We start from the raw sequence: 25339 nt of genomic DNA, 5'->3' as shown, positions 1-25339 counted from the left end.
TTGAGCCATTATAGGTGAGGATTTCTGGCAAGCTTCTTAATGTCACGTGTAGCATCACAGATCCTGGTGATGCATTGTCTATATTTGAGAATACCTACTGCTTTTGTGGTCAGAACTTAATGAATGGCTAAAAGCCTCAGATAGATTATTTTTATACTCCTAACTACCATGATTCATCCATTTCTATGCTCCAGGGAGACAAACAGGAAGGAAACACTTAGTAAGACCTCGATTTCGTTTAACCTTGGTAATGAACGTCAAGCAAGCTGTGGGAAGCAGAAAAAACCCAACCTCATTCCAGTTGGAGTGGCATTTAATAAAACTAAGTGACTCTGGAAAAATAAACTCAGGAGGTGGGTGGCACATGGAAGGACTAATTTGTGTTAATTAGAAGTTGTGGAGGAGGAATATTTTGAAGGGGGAAGCAGATTCAGAATTTCAGTGAACAATGTGATAAGTACTAATTAGCCAATTATTTCTCTATAGTGGCAAGCAGCTTTCAATGCCATTTCTTCTTCTGCAACTGTCACACCTCCTGTTGAGAGGCTAAGATGCACCCCACACAAGCCTCAGACATAACTATTCTGGCAGGACCAGTTTGCCTCCCAGCAGTATCACTCCTTTTATCTTGCATTTGGTGAGGGCAAAGGAAAAGGGAATAGAGGCTGTTCCAGAGAACTTGGGTTATCTAAATTAGACATTTGAACAGAAAAAATGTGAGAGGCTAGTTTCCTAAGGGAAAAGCTCAACATGCTTATGAGAAAGACTAGAAATAGAAACTATTGTGGACATCCCAGCTCAAGATCAGTTATGTCTTAAGTCTGTTTCTATACAGATTGTCATCCTTTTCCCCTATATACAGAAGTCTTAAAACTTTATTAAGTACTTTCAGAAAGCACAGCATTCAATGATTCAATGATGTTACAGGAAAAAAAAACCAGAACAAAAAACCAAAGCCAGACTAAAAACTGATTATCAGGAGAAAAAGGAGGGAGGGAAAGACAGAGAGATACAAGATTCAGAAGATAGTGGTTACTATCATCTTATTAAGGCTGCTAAGGTAACATCAAACACAAACTAACCTGGAGAACCATACTCATGTCTTGGTAACCTACAGATCTTAGGCATCACTTCCATTAGGGTCTTGACATACTGAAGAATGGTCCCTTGTAACTAAGAGAAAACAGATGTATGTAAACATGTCAGTGTTGTTGAACTAAGAAACTTTACAACAAATTGCATTCAAACTATACATGAACTGAAGCAGCTCTAAAACTCTTGCATTTAATTCTGCCAGTCATCATCTTTAAAAAGGCAACTTCTTCAAATTGAAAGAATTCACATGGCATTAGCCACCTTTGCTACAAGAAAAGTGGCACAACAGCTAAGGCTAAGAAGGCAGAAAAGAGGAAAACATGTTTTTCTCTTACAGACTCTTTACTGCCTAACTAACTTTTAGGGGTTTTGTTAAAAAGTTGCATTTGAAAGCTTTCAAAACCATTCAAAAAGCATTTGAATGTGTTCAAAAGCAACATGAAAAAAACCCTTATGATTAGGTATGGCTGTAACAGCCCAAACTGGTTCTTCTGGACATACCAGTTGAGACAGTCCCAGCCTCCAGTCAGCCTGTCTTCTACCACTAGACACCTCTCTCTTATCTGTCCCCCTACACCTGAGCATCTGCATCAGGCATTGGCAGGATAGCCTCCCCCAGGCCTTTTAACCTTCTTCTTAAATGACCAAGTGTTCAACGCCACCTTTAATGAATTGAGACAATTAACCACTAAGTTATAAAAAAAACCCCTCATAAAACACAACAAACCAACGCTTGACACTCAAACCCTGAAAAATATGCATGTTTTCCTCTTTTCTTGAAGATTAAACGACAGCACCTTTTTGAGTAGAATTCACCCTTTCTAGAACATCAGAAATGTACTTAGAATATTGTGGGAATTACTGTAAACAAACTGCCAAATGTGTCAAGTGCCTGCAGTAAGATTATGAATACCACAGCTTTCCGTGGTACACTTGGATTATTTTGGCACCATGCTCCTATAAGCAGCAGGAAGTAAAATATAATTTTTTGGCTTAAATTAACTGCAATGCACTATGGCTGTATATATAGATTCTAATATTATAGCAAAAAGCCAGCGCCTCAACCTCCTCCCAGTTACAAAAAAAGCCTTTTCCAATACAGGATACCCAGGCTGTGTGGATAATGTCTTCAAAACTGGCCTGAGCAGCATTGCTTAAGCACAGAGGTTAAACTCTCCTGTGGTCAAGCAGTCATCTATCAGTGATGTCATTAATGACAGCCCTGAAGTTAGGTGCCAGGCAGAAAGCACACTACAGCTGTTCTCAAAAAACATCAAGGAAGTGAATGTACAGTATGGTCTTTAAGTTGAAATCAACAAATTTAAAACATTCATATTTTTCCAGCGCCTACCTAGGCCCTAACAGCTCAGATCACCACAAATTATATTAATCTCCAATGAAGAATTCAAAGTTTTCAAAATACTACTCAGGCCACCAAGGTACATCATCTACTGCTCACACAAGACACTAAGTACTGCCAAACACAGTTGTATTGAACTTTAAGGGAAGTTATTTTAATTATTTGTGTCCAGGATCTCACTTTCACTTTGTTTTTCCTGAGACATTTTCTATCAGAAATCCATCTAGACTAGCAGAAAAATAAAGACAATTAGCATACCAGGCTCTTGACAACTTTCAGCAGCTCCTCCATCACCACAGCAATGCCCTGATATCCAAGAAGTCTACAGATGACTTTAAAGTGAGGGGGACCGACAAAATTCCTGTAGTTGCTGTAAATGCTGGAATATGCCAAATTCAATGCCTAAAACAAGAAAACAGACATGATTAATGACAATTTCATCTGCCTGTATCTCAATAACAATGTAATTTAAACCGCATTTTAAAGCACATTAAAAACTGAAATAATAACTTTGTATCTCACTGTCTCTGAAATGACTTTAAATACAAAGTTTCTCTTTTCTAAGGCAGGAACTTCAACCAAAATCTGTTAGCAATACAAATTTGTGAATACTTTTTTTCAACCAGACATCTTCCATTTATCATTTATAAAGCCACTTTCTCTTTTGTACTTTTCTATTTACACAAGCATAAAAGTAGTCAATGCCACGTCCAGATCCCTGAATTTAAAGCACAGCTACTATTCCTGTACCTTCCATTTTATGCACAAAACATCTTGAAAGAAATTACTTCAATTTTCTGTTCATAATAGGTGTTTCAAGTCTCTGAGTACTCAACTACAAAAAAAAAAAAAAAACAAACAACACCTTCTGCAGTTACTGCTCTCTGCAACTAATTAATAAGGATCTTCCTTTTTCAAACCCCTTTGCTGCACACAAGATCAAAGAAAATCTAAGTCTGGGATGCAACCTCATGGAAATTCTTCAAGACTTGTATAAATAGGACCAGGTGCTTTGCCACAGTCATGTTTATTTCTACGGAAGTGAACACAGCTGTACAGACTGATGCGATGTGGGGATTTAGGAACTCTTTGCTGAAGCTGCAGATTAGAGATGAGCTGGCTAACAGCATCCTCCATTTCTGCAAGTGGGTTGTTCTCCTAATACCCTGAAATTTAATTTTGGGAATCTTGGCCACTTTTGTTACAGAAGGGACTGCTGCGTTTCCTTTAGTTTTGCAGTTTCATTCTCTCTAATACACACATGGAAAACAGCATACTGTTAAACTTTCAACTTCACACACAGCTGTAACAGAAAATTTTCCAGGAAGAACATTCCCTTCAATGCAGATCCTGCCCAAAATTACCCATGCAAGTCAACACCAGATACTATAATGCATGGCATTAAGCTAGTAGGAATTCAAGTCACAAAACTCTACCAAGCTCTTGGAAGATTTTATTCTCATAAAAGGACTTTAAAATCATCTTTAGAATCACTCAGGATAGAAAATGCACATTTTTATTTATGTTGTATATCTCTATATAAACACCAGTTTCCAACTGAGGCTTTAGAAATTTCAGAAAATTGTATTCTAGATGCAAACTAAAATAGACATTCGGATAACTATTAGAATCCTAGTACATAACACAGTCCTGCTGTTACATCAGAGCTGGCTAAAAGGCCAGACTCCAAATGTGTCCCACCAGGGGACAGCCTGAAGTTGTACCCCTCTAGTACAACCTGTGCATTTCCATAGCTCTCCACATACAAAAATGAGGTCTGGGGCAAAGACAGCAGAGAGAACTGGTAAAACCTTAAGAACATATGTGCAGATGAATGTTCTGATACACTAAGGATTTATACAATTGCCCATAAAAGATGAGATTTCCTTTTTTGTTTTTCATGTTTCCAATTAGGTAGGTCTCCTACAACAAATGTGTCAGAACTATCTATTTTTGCTACAGCACATGGAGAATTTTACTTTAGTAGGTTAAAGCCTTCAGGTTAAGCAGAGGGAACCTCCCTTCACAGCAGGAATTTGTCATAGAAAAGCAAGCCCTAAAAGCATGATTTCAGTATTTAAAAAACTTGCCAATACCTGACAGTAAGAAGCCAGCCAATCTAAGAGTCCATCTTTCATATAAACCTCAAGGGGAAGTACCTAAAATTTACAGTCCACCTGTAAATGTTAGATTAGTGGATCTTTCTAAACTGTGACAAGGGATTTAGAAAACACTGTTACACACCAACACCACTTCCCCCCCAGTGAGGCACAAAAGCATAAAATCCTTAGGGAAGAAGCCACTAGCGAGAGGGGGGTGGGGGTGGAAAGGGAGGGAAGAGAAGTTGCTGTTCATTATTTTTTAAGCTATACTTGCTCCCTCCCCTACTTAAATTTAAAAAAAAAAGAAAGAGTTGTTAGTTGCTGATGTCATCAAAGTGCTAACATTAATCACTCACAGCATCACCGGTCCACACACAAGAGTATATAACAGGGATGCTCAGGCAGCGTACTGCCAAGGGGAGGCAAGCAAGAGAGGGGGAAAAAGACAATATTTTTTTCTCCTGTGTGGTCTTTGAAAAGCAAGGCAACAACATCCTTAGACAAGATGTGCTCTTGCATGAATTTAAGTGGAAGAGACAAAGAAACCATGCCACCAGCAGCATCGGAGAAAAAAACTGAAATCACCAAGCAATGAGAATTCAGTCCAGAGAATCTGAGGAGAAGAAAAAGCAAACTGGCAAACAGAGATCAGTCAGGAAATAATTCATGTAGAAAGGGATACAAAAAATTTGGTGTTTGTAACATTTTCACAGCAGCATCGCCGTAAAGAAATTCTGATCTGGAATTTCCATCAGGGAGTGACGGTAAGTACTGACTTTATGATCCATAAAACATCAGATGGCTTTTCCAAACATTTACTTGTCAGTAACTGTGTGTTTTCCAATGACTGATGTTTTGTAACAATAGAAATGTGTTATTGTTATTTAATTACAGTTCAAACATTCTACTTACAGAATGCTATGAGGATTAAACTGTTGAAACTATTGTTTCTAGGCTGTGTGAGGAAATGTTCTATAAAAAAAAATTATAATTTTAAGTAATAGGGATCTACCAGCTAAAGAAAAGGTAAAAGAGCAAGTAAAAGCTCTGATCTCACTAATGCACCCTATTTAAATATCTGCAGTAGTTGGGTAGATGCCAAAATATATCTGTTTGATAAGTTTTTCTGATAGCAAATTCAGTTCCTTTATACTGTTGCTGTATTAAAATGGATGCACCTACCACAGAATTAGAAGAGCAGCATCTACCCAGATCAGTCATAGCCACAGGTTTACACTGTCATGAAAATAAACAAACATCTTTTTCTTCCCACTTCCCAGTAAGTATAATCCAAAAGCCTTGAGCAACAATTTTCATACATAAACAGGCACAGAGTTCTTACTATTGATGTAATGTCACTATCCAAATCCCATTAAAATAATATACATTTTCCCAGTCTCCTATCTAGGATAAAACACAAGTATTACAGAATAATTTCAGAATATGTTATGAGCCAATCTCACAAGCTTTCTTCCTCGGGAGAATTTTCAATAATTAATTGTTATTTAGCCAGGAAATGTAACATTTTAAACCTGATCTTAAAAAAACCATTAAATTTAATTTTCATAACGGAGTCATAAACAATGAAATACAGTGTTATCATTACGGGCATTTATAGTCATTTAAAAAAGTGAGAAATTTTCGAAGTGGAAAAAAACTTCCATGAGTGCCACTGGAAACTGACAATCAAACTCTAAGGAATCAGATTAAATTGCTGAGGTAAGCTCTTTTTCAAAAGTTACCATCACAACAGTAAAAGCATAAAACCCAAGCCAAACAAATGAAAATACCCACTGGTTATTACATATTCTTTAATAGATGTGTTTAGAAAATTGCAGAAAATAGATGTTTTCCTTTCACTATTTACAATGGTAACACATACTGAGAATCTCAAAATCCTGGCAGATTTTCTAATTTGAATTGAGGATGAGGAGGAGTATAAATTCAGGGCAGACAGACTATGGGATTACATAAAATGACTTAGAACAGAAAAGAGCATTAGTAGTTTTTTTAAATCCCCACTACTTATCCAAAAGGTAGGCTATAGTGAAAGCTGTATGTCGCTAAGCTTGAGAAAGCTTTTCCAAGAGGCTGACTAGCATCACGACTAAATATTGTGATACTGATACCACCAATGTACAATGTTCACAGCCACTGCCGCAGTGTAGCTGCAGTGGCCACAGATGTGCAACTTAACAGCAAAACACGGGCAGTATCATAGAATCACAGAACAGCCTGGCTTGGAAGGGACCTTAAAGATCACCTAGTCCCAACACCCCTGCCAGAGGCAGGGACACCTCCCACAGCTTCTCTGGGCAGCCCATTCCAGTGCCTCACTGCCCTCACAGTAAAGAATTTCCTCCTAATATCTAATTTAAATCTACCCTCTTTATGCTTAAAGTCATTCCTCCTTGTCCTATCACTATCTGCCCATGGAAAAAAGTCCCTCTCCAGCTGTATTGTTAGCCCCCTCTAGACACCAAAAGGTGCTGTAAGAGCTCTCTGGAGTCTTCTCCAGACTGAACAGCTCCAACTCTCTCAGCCTGTCTTCATACAGGAGGTTTTCCTATGTGTACTTGTGAATAAGAAACTAACATAAGATATTGGAGACAAAATAATATCTGGTCATGTTTCCACACACCCTTTTGTTTTTCAGCTGATTGTTACTGGCAAAAATAAAGACTTGTGGATGGTAGAGGCATTTATCCATCAATATCCACTCCTGGCAATATCCCAATATCCCTCTTGCCACTTAACATAAAAAACAAGATACACAGACTAGAAAAAAAAAAAAATGCTGAATTTTTTTTCAAGCACCTGGGAAAAAATGTGAAAGGAAGTGATTTCCCAATTGCAAATTCTGCAAAAATTCACCATCTCTCAAGATACAACTGGTCACTTACACAGGCAGCAGTTCTGGTTGAATTTCTCTAAGTTCATGTTTATCCTTTCACTTGGAAGAGAAATACACATTTTAAAACACCCCAAACTTTAAAGAAGTTTTATTCCCATTTTTACACTGCAGTACCACAGATGACAGCATACTTTCCTAACAAACTCCATTCCTACATTACAGAGCACCACGATTAAAACACAAACAACATCTTCAGTGCTGCAGCTTCTCAGTCACTGCCCAAGAATATCTTCCCTTTGCACAGGGAGATCAGCATCAAGAGAGAAAAAAAACTCTGAAGCAACATCCTGATGGGAATAACTGTCCAAAACATCACAGGAAACACAGCAATGGTAATTTGGCCGAAAATGGCCAGTTGTGTCGACAGCTTTTACAGCATCATGTACCACCCTAACTGGAACAGCATGCTATCCAGCTACTCCAGAAAGAGCTTCCAGAAGGAAGAGAGGGTGCCCACCACTCGTTCCTCCTTTGTTGTTGAAAACCTGATTCCCCTCACAACATACATCATGTGCGTGACCTGCCAGTCCGCAAACCCCTCCAGCGACCAGTGCAGAGTTTTTAACACACTAGAACGAGACCCGGCATCTGCAAGCAACACCAAGAAAGAGCTGGCACTGGGCATCTGGCTCACCAGCAGTGTCCTGCTCCTCATCATCGCTGCAGTCCTGCTCTACGGCTGCCTGCACCTCCTGTGCCGCAGGAGACGCGAGCGTTTGCAAGAGCAGAACAGGACCTCCAAACAAGAGCACAGGGAGCCATGGACCAAAAGCGCGGCATACACCTCGGTAGAATTCAGCAGGCAGAGCCACCAGACACAGGATGCTGAGGAAAAGCATCCAGGTGGCATCCAGCTGGCCACAATCATAGAGAATCCCTCAGTGTGCAAGGAGCCTATCATGCCATCTTCTAAAAGCCAGGAACAAGTCCCAACACCAGGACAGTGCTCTGCTATAAATTAGAAACCTTTTGTCCAGGAGAAGTTTTTTGCTATGTATGGTCCCCCAACTACTTCAAACACACCACGTGCACTGTCAGTGCTCACAATAGGGAGCTCCAACTGCTCACCACAGCACTCTTGGCTGTACTTCTGATGTCACACCCCTTTCCAACAGCCTATATGCAAAGGCTCACATGCCCAAGAAGTGAGCACTTCAGCCACCCTCCATTATTTAAAAATTAAGCATGTAGCAAGTAATTGGTTTACATTTCAAGGGGATATTTTTGTTGCTTTTCTTTAGTCTAAAACAGCAAACAAATATAAGAAGTAATCAAAAGTGACCAAAAGAATTTTTGTTAACTAGCACAAATAAAACTGAGTAGGAGTTTTCAGATGCCATTCCCAACTGCTACACTATAGGCGACTGGAACATACACATGGAGTGCAGTGGTTTGCCAGTGTGAGTTTTACCCTGACAATTCCAGCTGCTTCCCAAACCACACACTACAGCACGACATTCAGACTACACACTTCACTGCCCACAGCTGTCCATCCCTCCCATCTGCACTGAGGTCAGTCTCAAAATGTAAGCTAAACTCACCAGGATTTTAATTGTATCCTCTCATCCATTTTATTTTCCCTCCGTTTAAATACATGAAAGATACTGACTTTGTAAGGATGCTTCTAATTAAGGAAATATCCTGGGTTATCACATTTGGCACTCTTCTGCTCCCCCCATAAGCAACCTCCTGCTCCATGGGCCAGCAACTCCCTGCAGAGGAAATGGAATTCAGAGACACAGCTCCTGGCCCTTCCTTTTCTCTTTCCCTTTCAGTTTTAATGATAACTCACATTAATCAGCTGCAAATTTCTTTCCAATTGCACAGTACATTCTGTGTAATGTGTTTTAAAAAATATTGAAAACATGCCAAAATGCATTTTATTTTTGTAACAAGAAAACCTGCTGAACATCTCACTCTGCCTTGAGCTTCATGGCAAAGTGCCAAGGTCCTTCAGACAGAAATCTGTTCACTCTCACAACATGACAAGTGTTGTCTGATTTACATTTATAAGTCACCCTGTTTTAAACCTCTTAAGTGCATTTGTGTTCCATAAAAAACAAAATAAATCTTAATAGTGCTGTATATTACGCATAAAGAACAAAGGTGCACTGTGACTGCAGACACCTAATTGCTATTGGTACGAATTATGTCTGAAGTCAGCTCTCACTGACACAGCTCAGTTGTATCAGTGAAGGCTGGAGAACTGCTGGCTGGGCAGCTGCCATCCCACTCCATTGAGCCCTGGAAGCTAAGGGGGGTGCAATTTTGGCAAGAGATCTCCCCATGAGTGTTTCACAGCAGGTAGCGGATCTTTTCAGCTACTCTATTTTGACAACAATTCCCACGACTTGTGAAATGCATTGACTCTCAGAGTGCTAGGAAGAAGCTGGCGTAAGTGTGAGGAATCTTCTTTAGGTTTTTTTTGAGTAGGATAAGCATGACACAGAAATGTTTGCTGAACTGGGGCGAGTATGACTTTTAGAAAACACTTCAAAAGGCATTTTTATTGTGTGAAGTTAGCAACAACATGTTCTCCACCTGCTGTGGAGCATTTCCTCCAGCTGACACGTTTTTCTTTGTCTTGCACGTCAGTCTCAAATAAACTGTGAGAGTAACAAGTTCACTGCTGTTTCAAATGACGGTGTTACATGAAATAGGCACTGAAAAACCCTCGTCAGAGCATGAAGCCAACACAACAGGTTTACTGCCAAAAAGGGGTGCCTGGGTAACAAGGACAGAAAAAATGCTTTAAAATTATCTTGTAATCAAATTAACAGTAACACTTCTCTGATTAGGTTTTCATCAAAAAAAGATGACTTTAATGTTAAAGGGATGAAGCCAAGAGACATACAGTCAGCCTCTGCCAACATCTTGGGTTCTTGGAAACCTGTTTACTTCTCTGCATGTCCATTTCTTTATGAGGGTTTTAGGGCAGTCCAATACATATATTTACACACATTCATGTTATATACACATGTACATTCCATACTGAGAACAAGGAGCAGTTCAGTCTCAAAGCAGTTTCGAGGCAATTCACCTACTGCATTTTGTTATTTGTACACAAACACATACATCCAAAAGATGTGTCTATATCCAACTAAGAAGGCAAAGAGCTACCACGGAAGTGCTCCCCAAGGGATTTACCTTCTCTAAATATAAAACCATTCCACCCACAGAGTTTACTGTGCACTACTAAGATAAACATTTGTATCATCTCAGAAGCAATGGACCATCTCGCACCTGCTGCAAATGAGCAACTCATGCAGAGTGTCATCTGTTTTCTGCTCTAGTTTTGAAAAACTCATGTTATCACATGCTCACAGAGCTACATGATTCTTTGTGTCTTGCTGAGAAAGTTTTATTACAGATTAATTCAGGTTCATTCTGGCAATTTTGTATTCAATTTGGTAATTCACCACTCAGTTTTAACAGTCATCTATCAAGGGGCAAATATTCTGAGTGATTACCAACTGATAACAATTTGCAACATAGTGCAAACTAATTTTAATTTGTGCACCAGCAGTAAATAAAAACCATTATATTCACAGTGAGAAGTATATTTCAAACATGTCTTTTTCACAAAACAAATGAGTTAGCACCTACAAAATGCTGGAGACATAAAAACATGGCAATATTTGGAAAACATTGTTTAAGACAGAAAGAAAGCTCTTCTGTTCTGGTCTACACAACCTCTATAAAACCAGGTATTTCTAATATAGGCCTATCCAGTTATGAAATTTGCCCCAGAAATGTAAGGAAGACTCCCCCCCCTTGATTGCTGCTGCTCATACAGAAAAATGATCAGGAATTCTGAAAATGTATAGCTCTCAGTGTGAAATTACTAAACCCATTTTTATTATGTAACTAAAAAAAAAAGTGTTCCCCAGTTAATCTTCTGTCACTCACCCCACTGTATCATCACTTAGATAAATTAAGTTAGCAATCTCTATGAAATTCAGTTGTGTTTTTACTCTACACTGCATCTGGTCAATTCCTAAAATAGTAAGGAACACAATAACTCTAATGTAAGAAAATCCCACTTTCCTATAATTTACTGTTCCGTTTTGGAGAACAATTATATAAAACACTGTTCACAGGACCAGACAGTCAGCTGTTACCTTCCACAGTAAGACATGTGAATCCTTTTCCACCCCCATTACATTTTAAAGGCATGAAAGTTTTATAAATGCAGCAGATATTTTAGGACTGAAATTTGTAACTCCTGAGATATCTCTTCAGCTCTCAAAACCTAGACTACTGGGTTGAAATTGCACCATATAACTATGGTATGATGTGTAGAAAATAACAGTAAGACAAGGACTAATTATGTTCATGTTTAAGTAGAAGGTAGATATTGAAAGTAGCTAGCCATAACACTTACATCACACTTGTATAAATTAGATGTATAATTGAGTACATATTTTAAATAATTTGAAATAATAATAATAAATAATTTTAAGCTTTTTTATTGTCCATCCTCTAATTTAATCCTTATATTTTCATTTATCTTTTCCATACTTCAGCTTGCCACCCTGATACTCAAGAAAACATTATGAAATTTAGAGCGACAGCTTGCTAGATATTCTCGAATGATTTGCTGAAGATAGCACTGCTGTTAGAAGTAGATCAATATTTCAGACTAGATATTAAAAATGCACATATATGTTAATGCACTATGCCTTTAACTGTCATTAAGACTCAGGTAATAATTCTGAAGAATAAGAAAACAAATCTGCAGTGATCAGGGAGAACAAATCTATCACCCATGAGCATAGCATTGGCCCTGTGAGTACAGGCTAACTTTCCTCACTTGGGTAGCTCACAGCTGTTCTCTTGTGCCAAGTACTCTTCCAACTTGACACCCACATAAGCTCCTTCCCAACCTCACTATTGGGGACTGCCATAGGGACATAGAGTATGTGACTGCACATGGTGCACACTTCTATTGAAAACTTGCATAAACCTCGCAAGCCCTCCTAACTGCAAAGCAAGAAACATGATGCTAATACAGAAGATGAGATGGCCAGCACACCAAGGTCATCACAATGAGTTTGAACTCATTGGTTATAGATGCCAAAGAAACACTACATTTTTTTAAAAAATAATTGAAGTAGTTTGGTATCTGATATTTTAAGATGGTCAGAATCAATATTCCTTTTAAGTCAGGTAACATCTGAAGCAGTTTTTCCTATCTATTCCCTTTTCCTCTGTCATCACAGTCTTCATCACTGTAACAAGAGAGAGCTGCACCCAAGATGGGCTCTTATTCTCACTTCACCAGATGAGTAATTAATCTTTACTTATGAGTCTGCTCTGCCACTATAAGCAACTGAACAACGCAAGGTGGTTGAGAGAAGGGCTTATTTCTAGCTTTGTCAGATAAGACTAACCACCAAACTAATCAACTGCACTTTGGCTGAAACATACGGTGAGCTTCACAGGAAAGTCTTAAAAAAAGTGTATGTTCAATTTAAAATACACACAAAATGTATTTCAGATCATTTCTAATAACTTTCATATACTGTAGTTTCTATAATTTAAAAAGATACCTTTAAACATTAGCAAACCATAAAGAAAAAGGGAATTACATCCAACCTTTGATCCATAGAGATACTGTGGCTGTGCATTAGGCTGCTTATCGCGCTGAAACTCCTGAGAAAATGGTAGCACGGTCCGAACAAATCTAAATAAAAAACAAAAACAAGAATTCATTATTTATACTTAGGTTAGCAGATGTGCACCTCATGCACCCTACCCTGTAGAAAACTGCTTTTGTCTGCATATACAATCAAAGCCAGACCAGTAGCCTTTCATCCCTAGTAGAAACTGGGGAAGCACACAGCCTGAATTGCCCAAAAGCATGGACAGAAATCATACTGCAGTTCAACAATTACTCTTCTTCCCATGGTGTGCAGTGTACCAAAATATTCCTCACCTCTACGCTAGCCCAGGCCAGCAAATATGGAAGTAACTAACAAAGTAGCAATAGTCTCTCACAGGGAGTAAGGAAACTCCTTGTGCTTGAAAAATTAAGTCCTTGAGAAAGAAGTACACCTTCAAAGAAGAACATGACATTTCTGTTTAATGTTTTGGAGCTTTTCCCCCCAAAATTCACATCAGGAGAAATATGTTAGGTTGTCACCTTTAAAAAAGGTCACGAGGAAGGAAGGGTATAATCCTCACAGCAAAATCAACGTTTCAAAAGTTTGATCATACTTCAGTGTGAGCACGTACCAATACAAATCACGCTTAGCTTTACCTTTGCACACTGTTAAGAGGATGGCAAGAGAACTACAAAGATATGGAGCACTGCCAAAGACAGGATCAGCCATCTCACTCACAGCTGAGGGCACCAGAGTCTGAAGGACCATTCCAAGTCCTCCTGTGAACAAGCAGCACAAATCTTCCCCCTTGATGTTCCCTGTTAACTGCGTAATGCACATTTGGCAGCACCGCAGTTTTAGTGCAGGAAGAAGTTAATCAATATCTACTATAATTCTGATTCTGCTTAACTTGACTAAACAGAGCAAAGTTACTGGGGGATGTGTTCAAGAGTTGGATGGCCACTTTATTTTTTACCTTGATTAAAAAATATTTCTTGATAAATGGTGCAACCCTGTGTATGCACAGCAAAGAGGGAAAATAGCTATTTAAGAAGTGTATCTCAAATAGTTGTATAATATCAGCCAGGTCTGAGTGATAACTGAGCAAAATAAATGTATCTAGGAAAATGTTTCAGGAAAGAAAACTTGCCTTACATTATAATATCATAAGATACCATTGTAGCTTGATCCTTTTTTGTTTAATCTATTTACATTTAATCAGCATACAAAATTAATTATTCATTATTAATTCTTCCTAGAAAGAACACAGACATTCTACTTTTAATATATCCATCTTGTAGCTAAAAACAAAAACAGCCATGTCAATCAAAAATTGGTTCACCCAGACAGGTATCAATTGCACCATATTGCTTACAATTATTTCCACGGTGTTTTATTTCTGAATCATTCCTGTGAGAATCTATAACTTCAGGACAATGTTTTCTGCATTTTTAACCTTCTCAAAAATAGGTACAGCTTGCTCATACATAGTTCAGCCCATCTTCCCAAAAATACTCATAGTTACCATAGTCCAGAAAGAGTTTGCATTTAGAGCTTCTGAGGAAAAATACACTATTTATATGTGTTTTATTGGTACTATATATATTATTTAAATCTCCTTACATTTATATTCCCTCAGTTTACAGGTTTCTCCCCTTCTCTCTCACTTACATAGAAACTGAAAACTCTCCTTTGAGAGAGATTACTTGAATCTTTATTCTGCAGATACTTCATTAATGAGTTTACCAGAGATGATGTAAACATTTGATGGAATTCAAAGTAATCTGCAACATATGACAGTCCCCGAGATTACTCAATTCCCCCTTTTTTCTCTCTAAGTCCCACTCCTTTTTAAACTGACATCAATTTTCAAGCCCTAAGAGAATCTCTGAAATGAAACCATAGGAGATACCATGTCATTTAAGATAAGACTGGGTTTCAGTGTGCAGACATTTGGCAAGAACAGATTTGCTACCACTAAATTAAAACGCTCACAAGGAAAGGAGCATTTCAAAATATAAGTGGGTGTATCCCATGACTCTGGAAGCTGTAACTGTAATTCTTAGACTTCTCGAAACGGTGTTGTGTGTATAATATCTCAATTATAATGTAATTAGTGTCTGGGAGCAAACCAGTCAGTGCAAGTAAATGCTCAAGTAACTCTTGCGTGTTTCTCAGTGTTCCTCTGCATTCTTAGGGGTTTCTCCATCTCTAATGCTTTAGAGTAGTAGCAAAATAGCCTTAAAGTTTTCTTAAAGACTTGAAGCAAGCACAATTGCTTATACTTTCTTGGATTAAAGGGGTCAAGAGAGGAAGAAAAAAAGTAAGGAAGTAGGAGCAAAAGGTAACAGTCACTTGTTAAGTTATGGAGAGGCAACGTCTAAGATTGAGGCTACAACAGCCTAAAGAGTGCATCATTCTAGAAGGTATGTGACTACTCCAAACATATCATTCAGGTAAGTATTAGAAATTTCTTCCCTCAGAACTAAGGGCTATATGAAAACCTTACAGTTCAACATTATCTACTGTTCTTCAAACTTTTTCAATGTGCGTGTGTGTGTGCACTTTCTTTCTGACATTCTGCTGGTTGGCTTCCTTCTGCTCCTCCTCCAAGAGAAACATCTCTTTGAAGGACTGAAGCTCTTTGACTATCAAAGCTAAAGCTAAGCAAAGTTTAACTTTCCCCTGATTACTGACTGGATGCAGGTTTCAGCATACTCTGAGATAACCAGTTTCATTTTTAATCAGTGTTGATAATCTCACAGCAATTTATCCATTTTAATCAGAACAGGTTGTCAAACTAGATTAAGCAGATGAAAAGCCTTCTGGCTTACCGAAGCTTTGCAAATGATTGCTAGAGGACAACATGAGCCCCCAAAGTAAGTATTTTAGGGATCAAATAATTTAATGTTAGTTTTTCTGTGATACCTACTGTGAGCACTTCACAAACTAATCTAAATGATTCTTTGATTTTAATTACTATAATCTATTTAAGGAGATAACTGAAAGAGACCACTTTGTTCAATGACCCTGCTGCCTTGCTACTGCAGGCACCAGGTCAGACAAACCTCATTCATAAACTTTCTTAGCTTCATCTTTGAAGTAACAAGCTGTGACAATCTTCCCTCCCTGCTCCTACAGAAAGTGTTCTCTGCACTTCTCTAATTGGTAAGAACACTTTTAACCTCCAGCATTCTCAAATTAGTTTGTCCTGTCTACCAGAACTAAGGGTAGCCCTACACCTCCTCTCAGTGAACACTAGATCTGACTCACCCTTCTTAAACACAGATGTCAAGATGGAGAGAACAGAGGAAACAGCAGGGAAAATAGCGCATGAGAGAGTAACAGATCCACCAATCCATTGCTGTCACTTTTCCTTTTGGCAGAAAGACTTTGGTTGCTTGTTTTTTTAGGAGCGGAAAGGTAGTTGACTACAGTCACCCCTGCTTTGCAAGAGTCTATATCCCTGCACCATTTGGCTCTTTGTAGCAGGAACTGCATGGCTTTCACTGCTACTCTTCAGGTTTGCTCCAGCAGTATCTGAAAGGGCTGAAAATTTTTCTGAACAGTGACTGTCAGAGTATATGCAACACAAGAAGACACAGCTGTTCTCTTGTGAAAACCATCTTAAAAGCAGTATGAGAGAGAGAGAGAGAGCTTGCAAAAGGAAGGGGGAGAGACAGTCAGGAAGAGTGAAAAATAAAAAGCTGGTCTTTTTGTTCCTTCTGTGACAAATCTGTATCCTTGGAAGAAACATGTCATATTGCATTTGGAAGAGTGCATGAATTTATACTAGAGAACACAGATTTGGGTAATGTGTTAGAGGAGATGGAGCTACTAGTTTAACTACTGTCTCCAAAAGCTTGTATCATTTGTGTCAAGAAAGCACAGAAAATCTTCAACTCAAATATATGTAAGGCTGTCTCACACTTGCTCCTCTGTTAGTCCTTAATACAAAACAAGCTGTCAAGGAAGGAAAAGACCAGCTTAGAAACACTAAAGAAAATAAGGCAGAAAAAGGGACACCACAGACAGCGGAAAAGAAACAAGGAACAAAAACGTGCAAGTTGTCTTTGTGTCATTTAAATCTTCTGGACAGCCCTAGACAACCTAACTTCACAAGGATAAAGAAGAATGAAAAAGCACAGATGCAGGCCTAAGCATGACAAATATTCCTGGTGTGGAAATACTTGTAGCTTGAAAAGACATGCAGCTGAGGGCCAGCGTGAGAGAGGGCTCTTGAAAAACAATCCCAGGCAGCACAGAAAAGACAAGTGGGAAATGGCTGTTTATGGCCACTTTCAGTAAAAGAACTGGTGGAGAATAGCTTGAGAGCATCTCAAAGAGATGCAGCACAAGCTTCATTGCAGACTCCTCACTGGAGCACGTAAGGAATGCCAAAGCCTCACACTGCTTTACAAAAGGGACAGGGCAAAACAACGGAGAAAAATTAATACCCCTGTAAAGGGCCATGAATGCACTAACATCCCACCTTTTTTGTTTCACAGAAACATCTAATCATTGCTAGAAGCTGGCATGTTTCTTGGGAGAACAATCACCTCAAGCCTCCCTTGTTTTCATATGCAGCCCCTTTACGGCTGCTGATAGCATCAGAACACTGGGCTAGAGACAACTTTGACCTCACCTGCAGTTCATATGCGTGTGCACTATCCAAAGGTTTGTTTTCTTTCCACACAGGTAAATTAAAAACGCCCTTAGATTTCACTGCTAAGGCCCATCTGCAGAGGTCCCCTCTCTCATCTCCCCATTCCTTCTCCACAAACTGTTGTCCCTCAGTCTGTGCAGCTGGCCAGCATTAATAAGACTAAATTTCAGATAAATGGCAACTCCAATTATTAAATTGCTAAATCTTTTAATAGCAGCCTGTTTAATCTCAGTACATTATCAGACATAAAAAAATTCCTAAGTCCCAAATAATTAAACATGCAATGTGTTTCAGCACTTCTGCATGAAGAGTCTTAGCTTTTGAACTAAACCTGCAGGGTTTCTAAACAGTTGAACTCTTTTACAGATATATGAAATTTTCATGTTCAAGCATTCTTGGGAAAAGAACTTCAAAAGGTACTGGAAACAAGTTAATCTGACCAGAACACTAACTTTAAAAGAAGAACCCTTACACCAAGCTGTCAAATTAAAAGAAGACAAGAAACAGGCACGACACATTTTCTGGGAACTCTGACTCCAGTCCCTCATACCACCAAGTAACCTCTCTGCTTTTCATCACGATTATTTCTCTTTCTTCCAGCCTTTCATTGCTACTTTTCTTCCCTTGTTTACACATAACCTTCATGCAAGACATTACCTATCAAGAGTAAAGCATTAAACCAGCAGCTCTCACACAGCTCCTCACCGTGTACTCCTGTGTTTGCACTCAATAACCTGTACACTTGAACGCAGAGAGAGCTCATCAACTTAAAGTTCATGCTAACAGCAAGACAGCAACAGACATAATGAACATGCTTAAGGACTATAAAAAGGCTAAAAACTTCCTGTTCCCTCTCTCATCAAAAATATCAAAGGGCGTTGTATAGCATGTGCAACACATACATTAACTCTCTCCACACTGCTGCTTTTGACTGAAACCAAAGCACTTCTGTGATGAAATCAGACACATGGTACACATACTTCCTAAGATCTGGCTCCCTTTAACATCTCTTAAATTAATTATCCTGAATTAATTACCCAAGAAGCTGAGCCTAACTCAATTCTTGCATATAGATTTTTAAAACAGACAAGCAACAGTGCTACGGGATCCTGCTAATGTCCTTTGGCACCTCACACTCACTTCCCAAGTGTTGTGGGTGTGCAGTATGTCAGCCCTTGTAGCCAGGATGAACACAGACTAAAGTGAATGTCTTTCAGTAAAGCTGACAGGTGAAGAAGCAGCATTTCATCAAGATTTCTCTTAATATTATGCTTATATGATTCTTAATACAGCACACTGAATATTCCAAAACTGATCTCCACATACATCAACCACACAGTAGCTCCCTCAGAAGTACATTTGACATTCCTGTGCAAACAGATTCTTGTAACAGAAGTTTCTCGGGTAAAACTTAACCACAAAAAAAACACTCTCTTTTTTTTTTTTCCTTTGTAGACAGAATCTTGGATCTAAAATACAACATAACCATCACAGAACATGTCAGACAAAGAAAGCTCTCCAAGACAGTGAAAGATGAGAACAGGCTTCCTCCTCTTCCTACAGCTCAATATTCACTATCACTTTACTGTCACTTCACAGGGCTTTAACCAAAACCTGAGTAAAGACTAAAAGTAACACAAATCCTAAAAACAGCACACGAGCAGGAAGTCCAGATATGCAAAATCTTGAACATTGTGCTTCCCCCTCATTCAAACCTTAGATCCTACCTTCCTCTTTCTATTTCTATTACTCACTCTCCTTAAAGGCTGCAACTGCAGTTGCAGTGAACACTGAACTCTTCCTTTCTCAAGGAAACTACTTTTTTCTTCACATTAACACAGAATCAGGAATATAATTTTATTTCTGTCATCTCACAGTTGAAGATCCTGTTTCAAAATACCTTCCTGAGATGCACTTAGCATGTTTTGACACACTCTGTTTTTCAGCATATCATAACTACGTCACCAAAATGTCAGAATTTGGATGCTGTGGTTCCATTTGCCTTCTATTGTGGACAAATAACAGGCTTTCATACATTTAATGGTACTTGGTAGAATGACTCATGCTGCTTCATTTCAAGTAAAGCATTAGAAGTGGAAAACACTAAATGAATGGAGATGAACTTGTCAGCATTTGCTAGGAAGGAAGTTGCAGGAGGGTGGCAGAATAGCAGCTGCAAATAAAAAAGCTGCCTTGCTAACCTGTTAGTGGATCCATTGTAGCAGTAGTTTGGAAGGAAATCATAATTGAGTTCCCAAAAGACATGAAGAGTGATTCTGCCGTAAGGGGCTGAAACATTGTGGTTGGCTTCTCTGAACATGGCATCAAAGCTGTCCAGGGTCATGTATCTACTCAGAAGCTTGTGAGTCATTTTGTTTACCTCTATCAAGCCATCCAGCTCCTATGAAAAACAAGACAAAAAAGAGAATGATGTATTTAATGAAGTGGAGGAACTGAACAAAGTACATAAATAACCTTGATGGAACAGAAGACTAGAAAGAAGTCAAAATGAACAACTGACTCTCGCCCAGCCTCTTACTTTAACAATAAGGGCTGGAAAGAATCAGTATTCATGGGATTGTTTCTTAAACCTTCTGAGACTTTAAGGGTATTCAGATGCAGATGGATCTCAAACACAGACCTGTGCCAACACTTTCTCCACTGAGCAAAACTCAAAACTCCAACATTTAAATGGGGTCAGACATAGGCCAAAAGCATCTTTCTGCATTTCCTACTTTACAAGCAGTCACAAAGTAATTTCTGCTCAGTACAGTAACTGGTGAACTAACTACTGTAGTGGTAATGTTAGGAATAACATCCCATTTACCATAAATCCTTTTCATGGCCTATGCCAGTGAAGGATGCACTGAGATGCAATGAAAGACCAGATCAGACATTTACAAATGTAGTGGAGGTATCCACAAAATCACTTGCTGCAGGCTACATAACTATATATGAGTACTGCATTTCATAATGTTTCTCCTCTTGACAAGAAATTCCTAGTATCCTTTCTGATAATTAAAATAAAATAAAATAACTCCATATCTGACATCAGACACTGAAAATACCAAACACAATGAACACAACCTCTACTTCCAAAAAATCCAAGCACTGCTTTTGAAGATTATTGTGCAATGACATACTGAAGAAATATCCAGTGGCTTTTTCTAGCTGTGTATCAAACTACTGGTCATCTTCCCACAGACTGCTCTCTGATTTAAGTGCTCCTTATTTCAAAGGAGTTTTAAACCTGTGAGCAACAGCTACTTCAAGGAAAAAACGCCACTATGATTATTATTACAGAATTAAGTCCAAACTGAGGGAAAAAAATAGCTCAGTCTTGTAAATACCTTAATTTATTTAGCCTGAAAAACAGCAAAAAATGACAGAGTACTTAATCTATAAGGATCAGTTTCTCACCGAAGAAACCAACCAGTTTTCAACAGAAGATATTTTGCATAAAACAAACAAACAAAAAAAACCCACCAAAAAACTTAAACAAAACAAACAAACAAAAAAAAGAAGAGCATAGTAAAGGGGCAACCCTTAGTTCTGTCACTTTCTTACTCAAAGAATGAGAACCTGTGACCTAAGAAACACATCATCGACAGTTTCTGTTCACTCAGCCACTAAGAGTGTACTGCACATAACAAAGAAAAACTACGTTTCAATAATTCAAATTTATAAAACCAAGTGTTCAGAAGTCAAGAGGCTCTATGGCCTCGGTATTTGATTTCTCTTCAGTAAAGAACAAAATTAAACCAAGGTACTTAACTGTATGACAAAATGTGACTGGTAAAAAACTTATTACAGAAAGACCAACAGTAAACTCTTTTACATAACTTTTAACTTATTTTTCATTCTAGAAGAACTGAATGTGCCTGATATTTTTCTTGCTGACTGCATATTTACTTGTCAAATTCATGCCGTCTGGAAATAAAATTTGGTTTTTAGCATTTTAATCAGGAAACTAACTCAAAAGGACACCTTAATATTGCACAGATGCTCTTCTTCCACAGGCACAAGTCAGATCTCATTCCTCCACAAAAAAATTATTTTTGTCATGCTACAAAACCAAGCTGCCTGAGTCAATAAACTAATTTTGATTCTACCAAGCACAAGTCTGGTTTTTTTTGATCTGCAATTTATCTATAAGCATAGGGAGAAGTGGGCACTTACAAAAATTTAAATCGCAACAATGCTTGCTTTCCTTGTTTTCTCATGGCTCCAAGTACATGCCTTCTCTACACTTTACTCCCAAGGCCCTCAGCTGCGGTAGTTTTGGGGTTGTTTCACCTCAGCTGCTGTGTCAGTGCAAAACTGCAACACAACACTCACCACAATCGAAGTCAAATCCTCGCTTTCAAAGCGGCCAATGGCCAGTTCCATCGACCTGTACATGGCTGCCGAAATGCGCTGCGTGATCAGTCGGTTCAGGTCTATGGACCTACCGAGAAGCTAAAGGAAAACATGCTATGAGGTTCTGAACTGACAGCCAGGTTACAAGACAAACTGTACAAGGACTGTGAGACTCCACAGATTAACAGACTCTCACTTTTTGAACTTGCATCCCAAACACACTGAAACAAAGCAGATGGACAAAATTTATAAATTCATGAGCAAATGCGGTACTACAATTTGCATCCCAATTCTCACAAAAATAAGTAAAAGTACACATTGCATCTACATTTAAGTATTTATATCATCATTTTATGCTTCCATGACATTTTGCCAACAACATACTGAACACTGATGAAAGACATTACTAGGAAGACAACGCTACCACCCATGGCATTCCTATTTGGCTCATGTTTTCTTAACTACAACAGACATTTGCATTAAAACGGCATCTTTTAAGGTTTCTTTCTTAATTTACGCCTTCATATGACAAAACAAAAAGCAGATCTCAGGTGTTCAGTTATGCTAATTAGATGACAGAACATAAAGCACAAAATGAGTTTTGTCTACCTACATGAAGCAACTCCAGTACAACATGGTAGGAGTTAACTCACTTGAACATGTCTCTGTTTCAGCAGTGTCTCATAGCGGTTGGACTGCAGCAGCTGAATGGTTGCTCCCTGGTTCTTGCACTCCGAGCGCAGCCGTTTATCCAGAAGCAGGCTGTGAAGAAAGGAAGAAAACACTTGAAGTATATTAAACAGCAAAGCAGAGCAGAAATGTGCGAAGAAAAGCTCTCATAGTGGAAGGACTATCTACCTGCCAGCCATTGCCTTGTAGTATGCAAATATTTGGTCTGCCAGCTTGTAGACAAATTGGTCAAAACACAGGTTTACCTTGGGGGGAAAAAAATAGTGCGTTTAGAGATACTTAAAATTAAAAAATACACAGCTTATCTAAGACCTCCCACTGTTTATCAAACATAGTCAAGAAAGTTAACAGATCCAAATTTCCCAGCAAAGAGAAGATGATATTCAATTTTCAGCATAAATGTGAGGCATTTTTGCACAGGTCTACAGGTTTCCTTACAACATATCACCCAATCAGTTACTCATCTTCTCGGTACTCAGTATTCTCAGTTTTTCCTGTTATCTCCAGCTGTTCTGAATCTCTTATATAGAGATTATCCTTTAGCATGATTTTTACATTCAGGTACAGATTATTTTTCTCTAGTAGGAAAGGTTACTTTACCTCTGCCTCAATTTCATCATAGAGGAACTGCTTCTTAAATTTGGTCAGTGCATAATGAGCACTGTCATTATAAAGGTCCAAAGAATACAGAACATACCTGCAGGAAAAAGAATAAAAGAAAGAGTTACATGTGTATAAAAGTCATGACTCTTTAGGATGGTGCAGTCAAGGTGATGTAAGCCAGTTAATATTGTAGTCCACATGCGGTTCATGAAAACAGGATCTTTTCTAGTTTATATAAAAAGGATCACAATTTTTCCTTTAACAAAATATTTGTTAGTTCAGGAAAAGGTGTAGATATTTTTGAAGTCTAAAACTTGTTTTCTAGATGTAGCTTTCCATCAAAATGGAACTAGGCTTTTACCACTATACATGTTTGACATCTTTGAAGAATAAGTAAGGAGAACTCAAAGAGCAAAATACGTGGCTAGTGCAATGATACCTATATGAAAGGCCTAGCATTTCAATTACTCACTTCAAAAAGAAAACTTAGAGAATCTGAAAATGGGCAAATGTAATACAAACATTTTATAAACATTTAGAATACTCTCTCAGTGACTACCTATTAAAACCAATTAAAGCAGCAACATTATAATAAGTAATGGCAATCATTAAGAATAATCATTCAGTGGAAGAGCACAAGTGGGTCTTACTCCATCATTGATGCCTCTTTTGTCTCCAAAATATGATCCGTCAAAATCCAAGGCATGGACATCTCAATAGGAAACTGGATTCTTCTGCCCATGGTCAGCTCTAAGAAGAATTCCCTGAACCACAGCTGGGACAGATCACAGCATTGCTGCAGAGTTTCTTTCAGAATAAATAAGGGAGAATTACACTTCTCATAGAAATACATCAGGTACAATACAGCTGTGATTCTGATGATGCAATGTGAAACAAAAAAAGCAGGTGCAACTCACTAGAGCTGTACATAGGCCAAACAGTCTAAAGCAAATTCAAAATTTAAAGCCCATGACTTTTCCTAAGAGTTTTGAACTCCCCACTGGCCCCCAAAAGCGGTGTCTTCTTATAGGGAAAAAAAAAAAAAAAAAAAAAAAGAGTGGAAGTGGACAAGACTATCAGTTAAACAGAAAAACTACGTACACCAGTAAAAAGGGATTTCTAGTTTAATTTCTCATTTGGGGGCTGAGAAAGCCATACACTGAATTTGGGAAGCAGCAAGTGAAGGAGACAAAATTGACTGGAACTTCCAGAACCATCCCTCCCTATGGAGGACTGAATTGCTCCACATGTTCCTGTTGATTAGATGGGCAGGAAATGACAGACAGACACATGAAGTAGGGATTAAAACAAAAAGTTTCTAAGGATGCTGTCAAGGGCACAGACATGTGCTTCCCACCTCTCCAGAAAACACTTGGTACAATCCTTCTTTTCCAGAAGGCTTGAGAACCAAAACAGGAATGAACTTTCTACACTCAGACCTTCTGAAGACCTTTTGCGGCGCTGTTCCCCAGTAGCACTATGGCTGACATTAACAGGCTCCCCTTTCTCCAAGGGTAAAAGAGGCCAGCAGCAAAACAAAAATGAAAGACAACACAGCATGGTGATGACAAGGACTAGGTACACTCAATGTCAGTAGGTGAATTCTTTAGGACAGCATGTTTCCGATTACAATTAACTGAATAGTAAGAGTAGTGAAATGACATCAAATTTACCACAACAGAGAATTTGTTTCCTCTGTACTTAAAACAAAAACAAAAAAAAAAAATCTCCCAAAACACAAAAACTACTTCCTTTTAAAAATTTCAATGTGTACAGGCTTATTTGTCCCTTGTTTATATAAGTACATACATAAAGAAAATAGAAAAGGGAAGTAACAATATGAAATTTGACGCATTAGGAACAAACGCATAACAAGTCAAAATAAAAATCCCACCACAATACTAAGTACCATCTCAGAAAAAGTTTGGACAGACCAAGGCTTTT

General features: G+C 38.4%; 2 protein-coding genes across 8 annotated transcripts in view; one reads left to right on the top strand and one right to left on the bottom strand.

Moving 5' to 3' along the window:
* Positions 1–25339, bottom strand: part of CYFIP1 (cytoplasmic FMR1 interacting protein 1) — a 75816-nt gene that overhangs the window by 14391 nt on the left and 36086 nt on the right. For all 3 annotated transcript variants that reach the window (XM_010394187.4, XM_010394186.4, XM_019282739.3), the window contains 9 exons: positions 24046–24202; positions 23393–23489; positions 22961–23037; positions 22756–22864; positions 22082–22201; positions 19945–20144; positions 13070–13157; positions 2714–2857; positions 1083–1173 (listed from right to left, as the gene is read on the bottom strand). In XM_010394187.4, the coding sequence (XP_010392489.2) occupies positions 1083–1173; positions 2714–2857; positions 13070–13157; positions 19945–20144; positions 22082–22201; positions 22756–22864; positions 22961–23037; positions 23393–23489; positions 24046–24202 (1083 nt within the window). The remainder of the gene's footprint in view (positions 1–1082; positions 1174–2713; positions 2858–13069; positions 13158–19944; positions 20145–22081; positions 22202–22755; positions 22865–22960; positions 23038–23392; positions 23490–24045; positions 24203–25339) is intronic.
* On the top strand, positions 4836–21858 carry LOC104686028 (fibronectin type III domain-containing protein 9-like). Of its 5 annotated transcripts, XR_005604794.1 has the most exons (4): positions 4836–5321; positions 7214–17754; positions 18110–18159; positions 19199–21858. XR_005604794.1 is itself a non-coding variant. In XM_010394184.4 (2 exons), exon 2 carries the CDS (start codon positions 7762–7764, stop codon positions 8431–8433), a length of 672 nt encoding a protein of 223 aa, XP_010392486.1. In that variant the 5' UTR covers positions 4954–5321; positions 7634–7761; the 3' UTR covers positions 8434–10097. The 5 variants fall into 5 exon arrangements, 1 of the variants encoding a protein (XP_010392486.1); XR_005604786.1 differs by having other exon boundaries at positions 7214–15956; positions 17586–21858; XR_005604778.1 differs by having other exon boundaries at positions 18110–21858.

Source organism: Corvus cornix, chromosome 1 (genome assembly GCF_000738735.6).
Source record: "Corvus cornix cornix isolate S_Up_H32 chromosome 1, ASM73873v5, whole genome shotgun sequence".
Taxonomy (NCBI): Eukaryota; Metazoa; Chordata; class Aves; order Passeriformes; family Corvidae; genus Corvus; species Corvus cornix.
The sequence above is the reverse complement of the archived record's forward strand: the minus strand, read 5'-3'. Positions and strand labels throughout refer to the sequence as shown.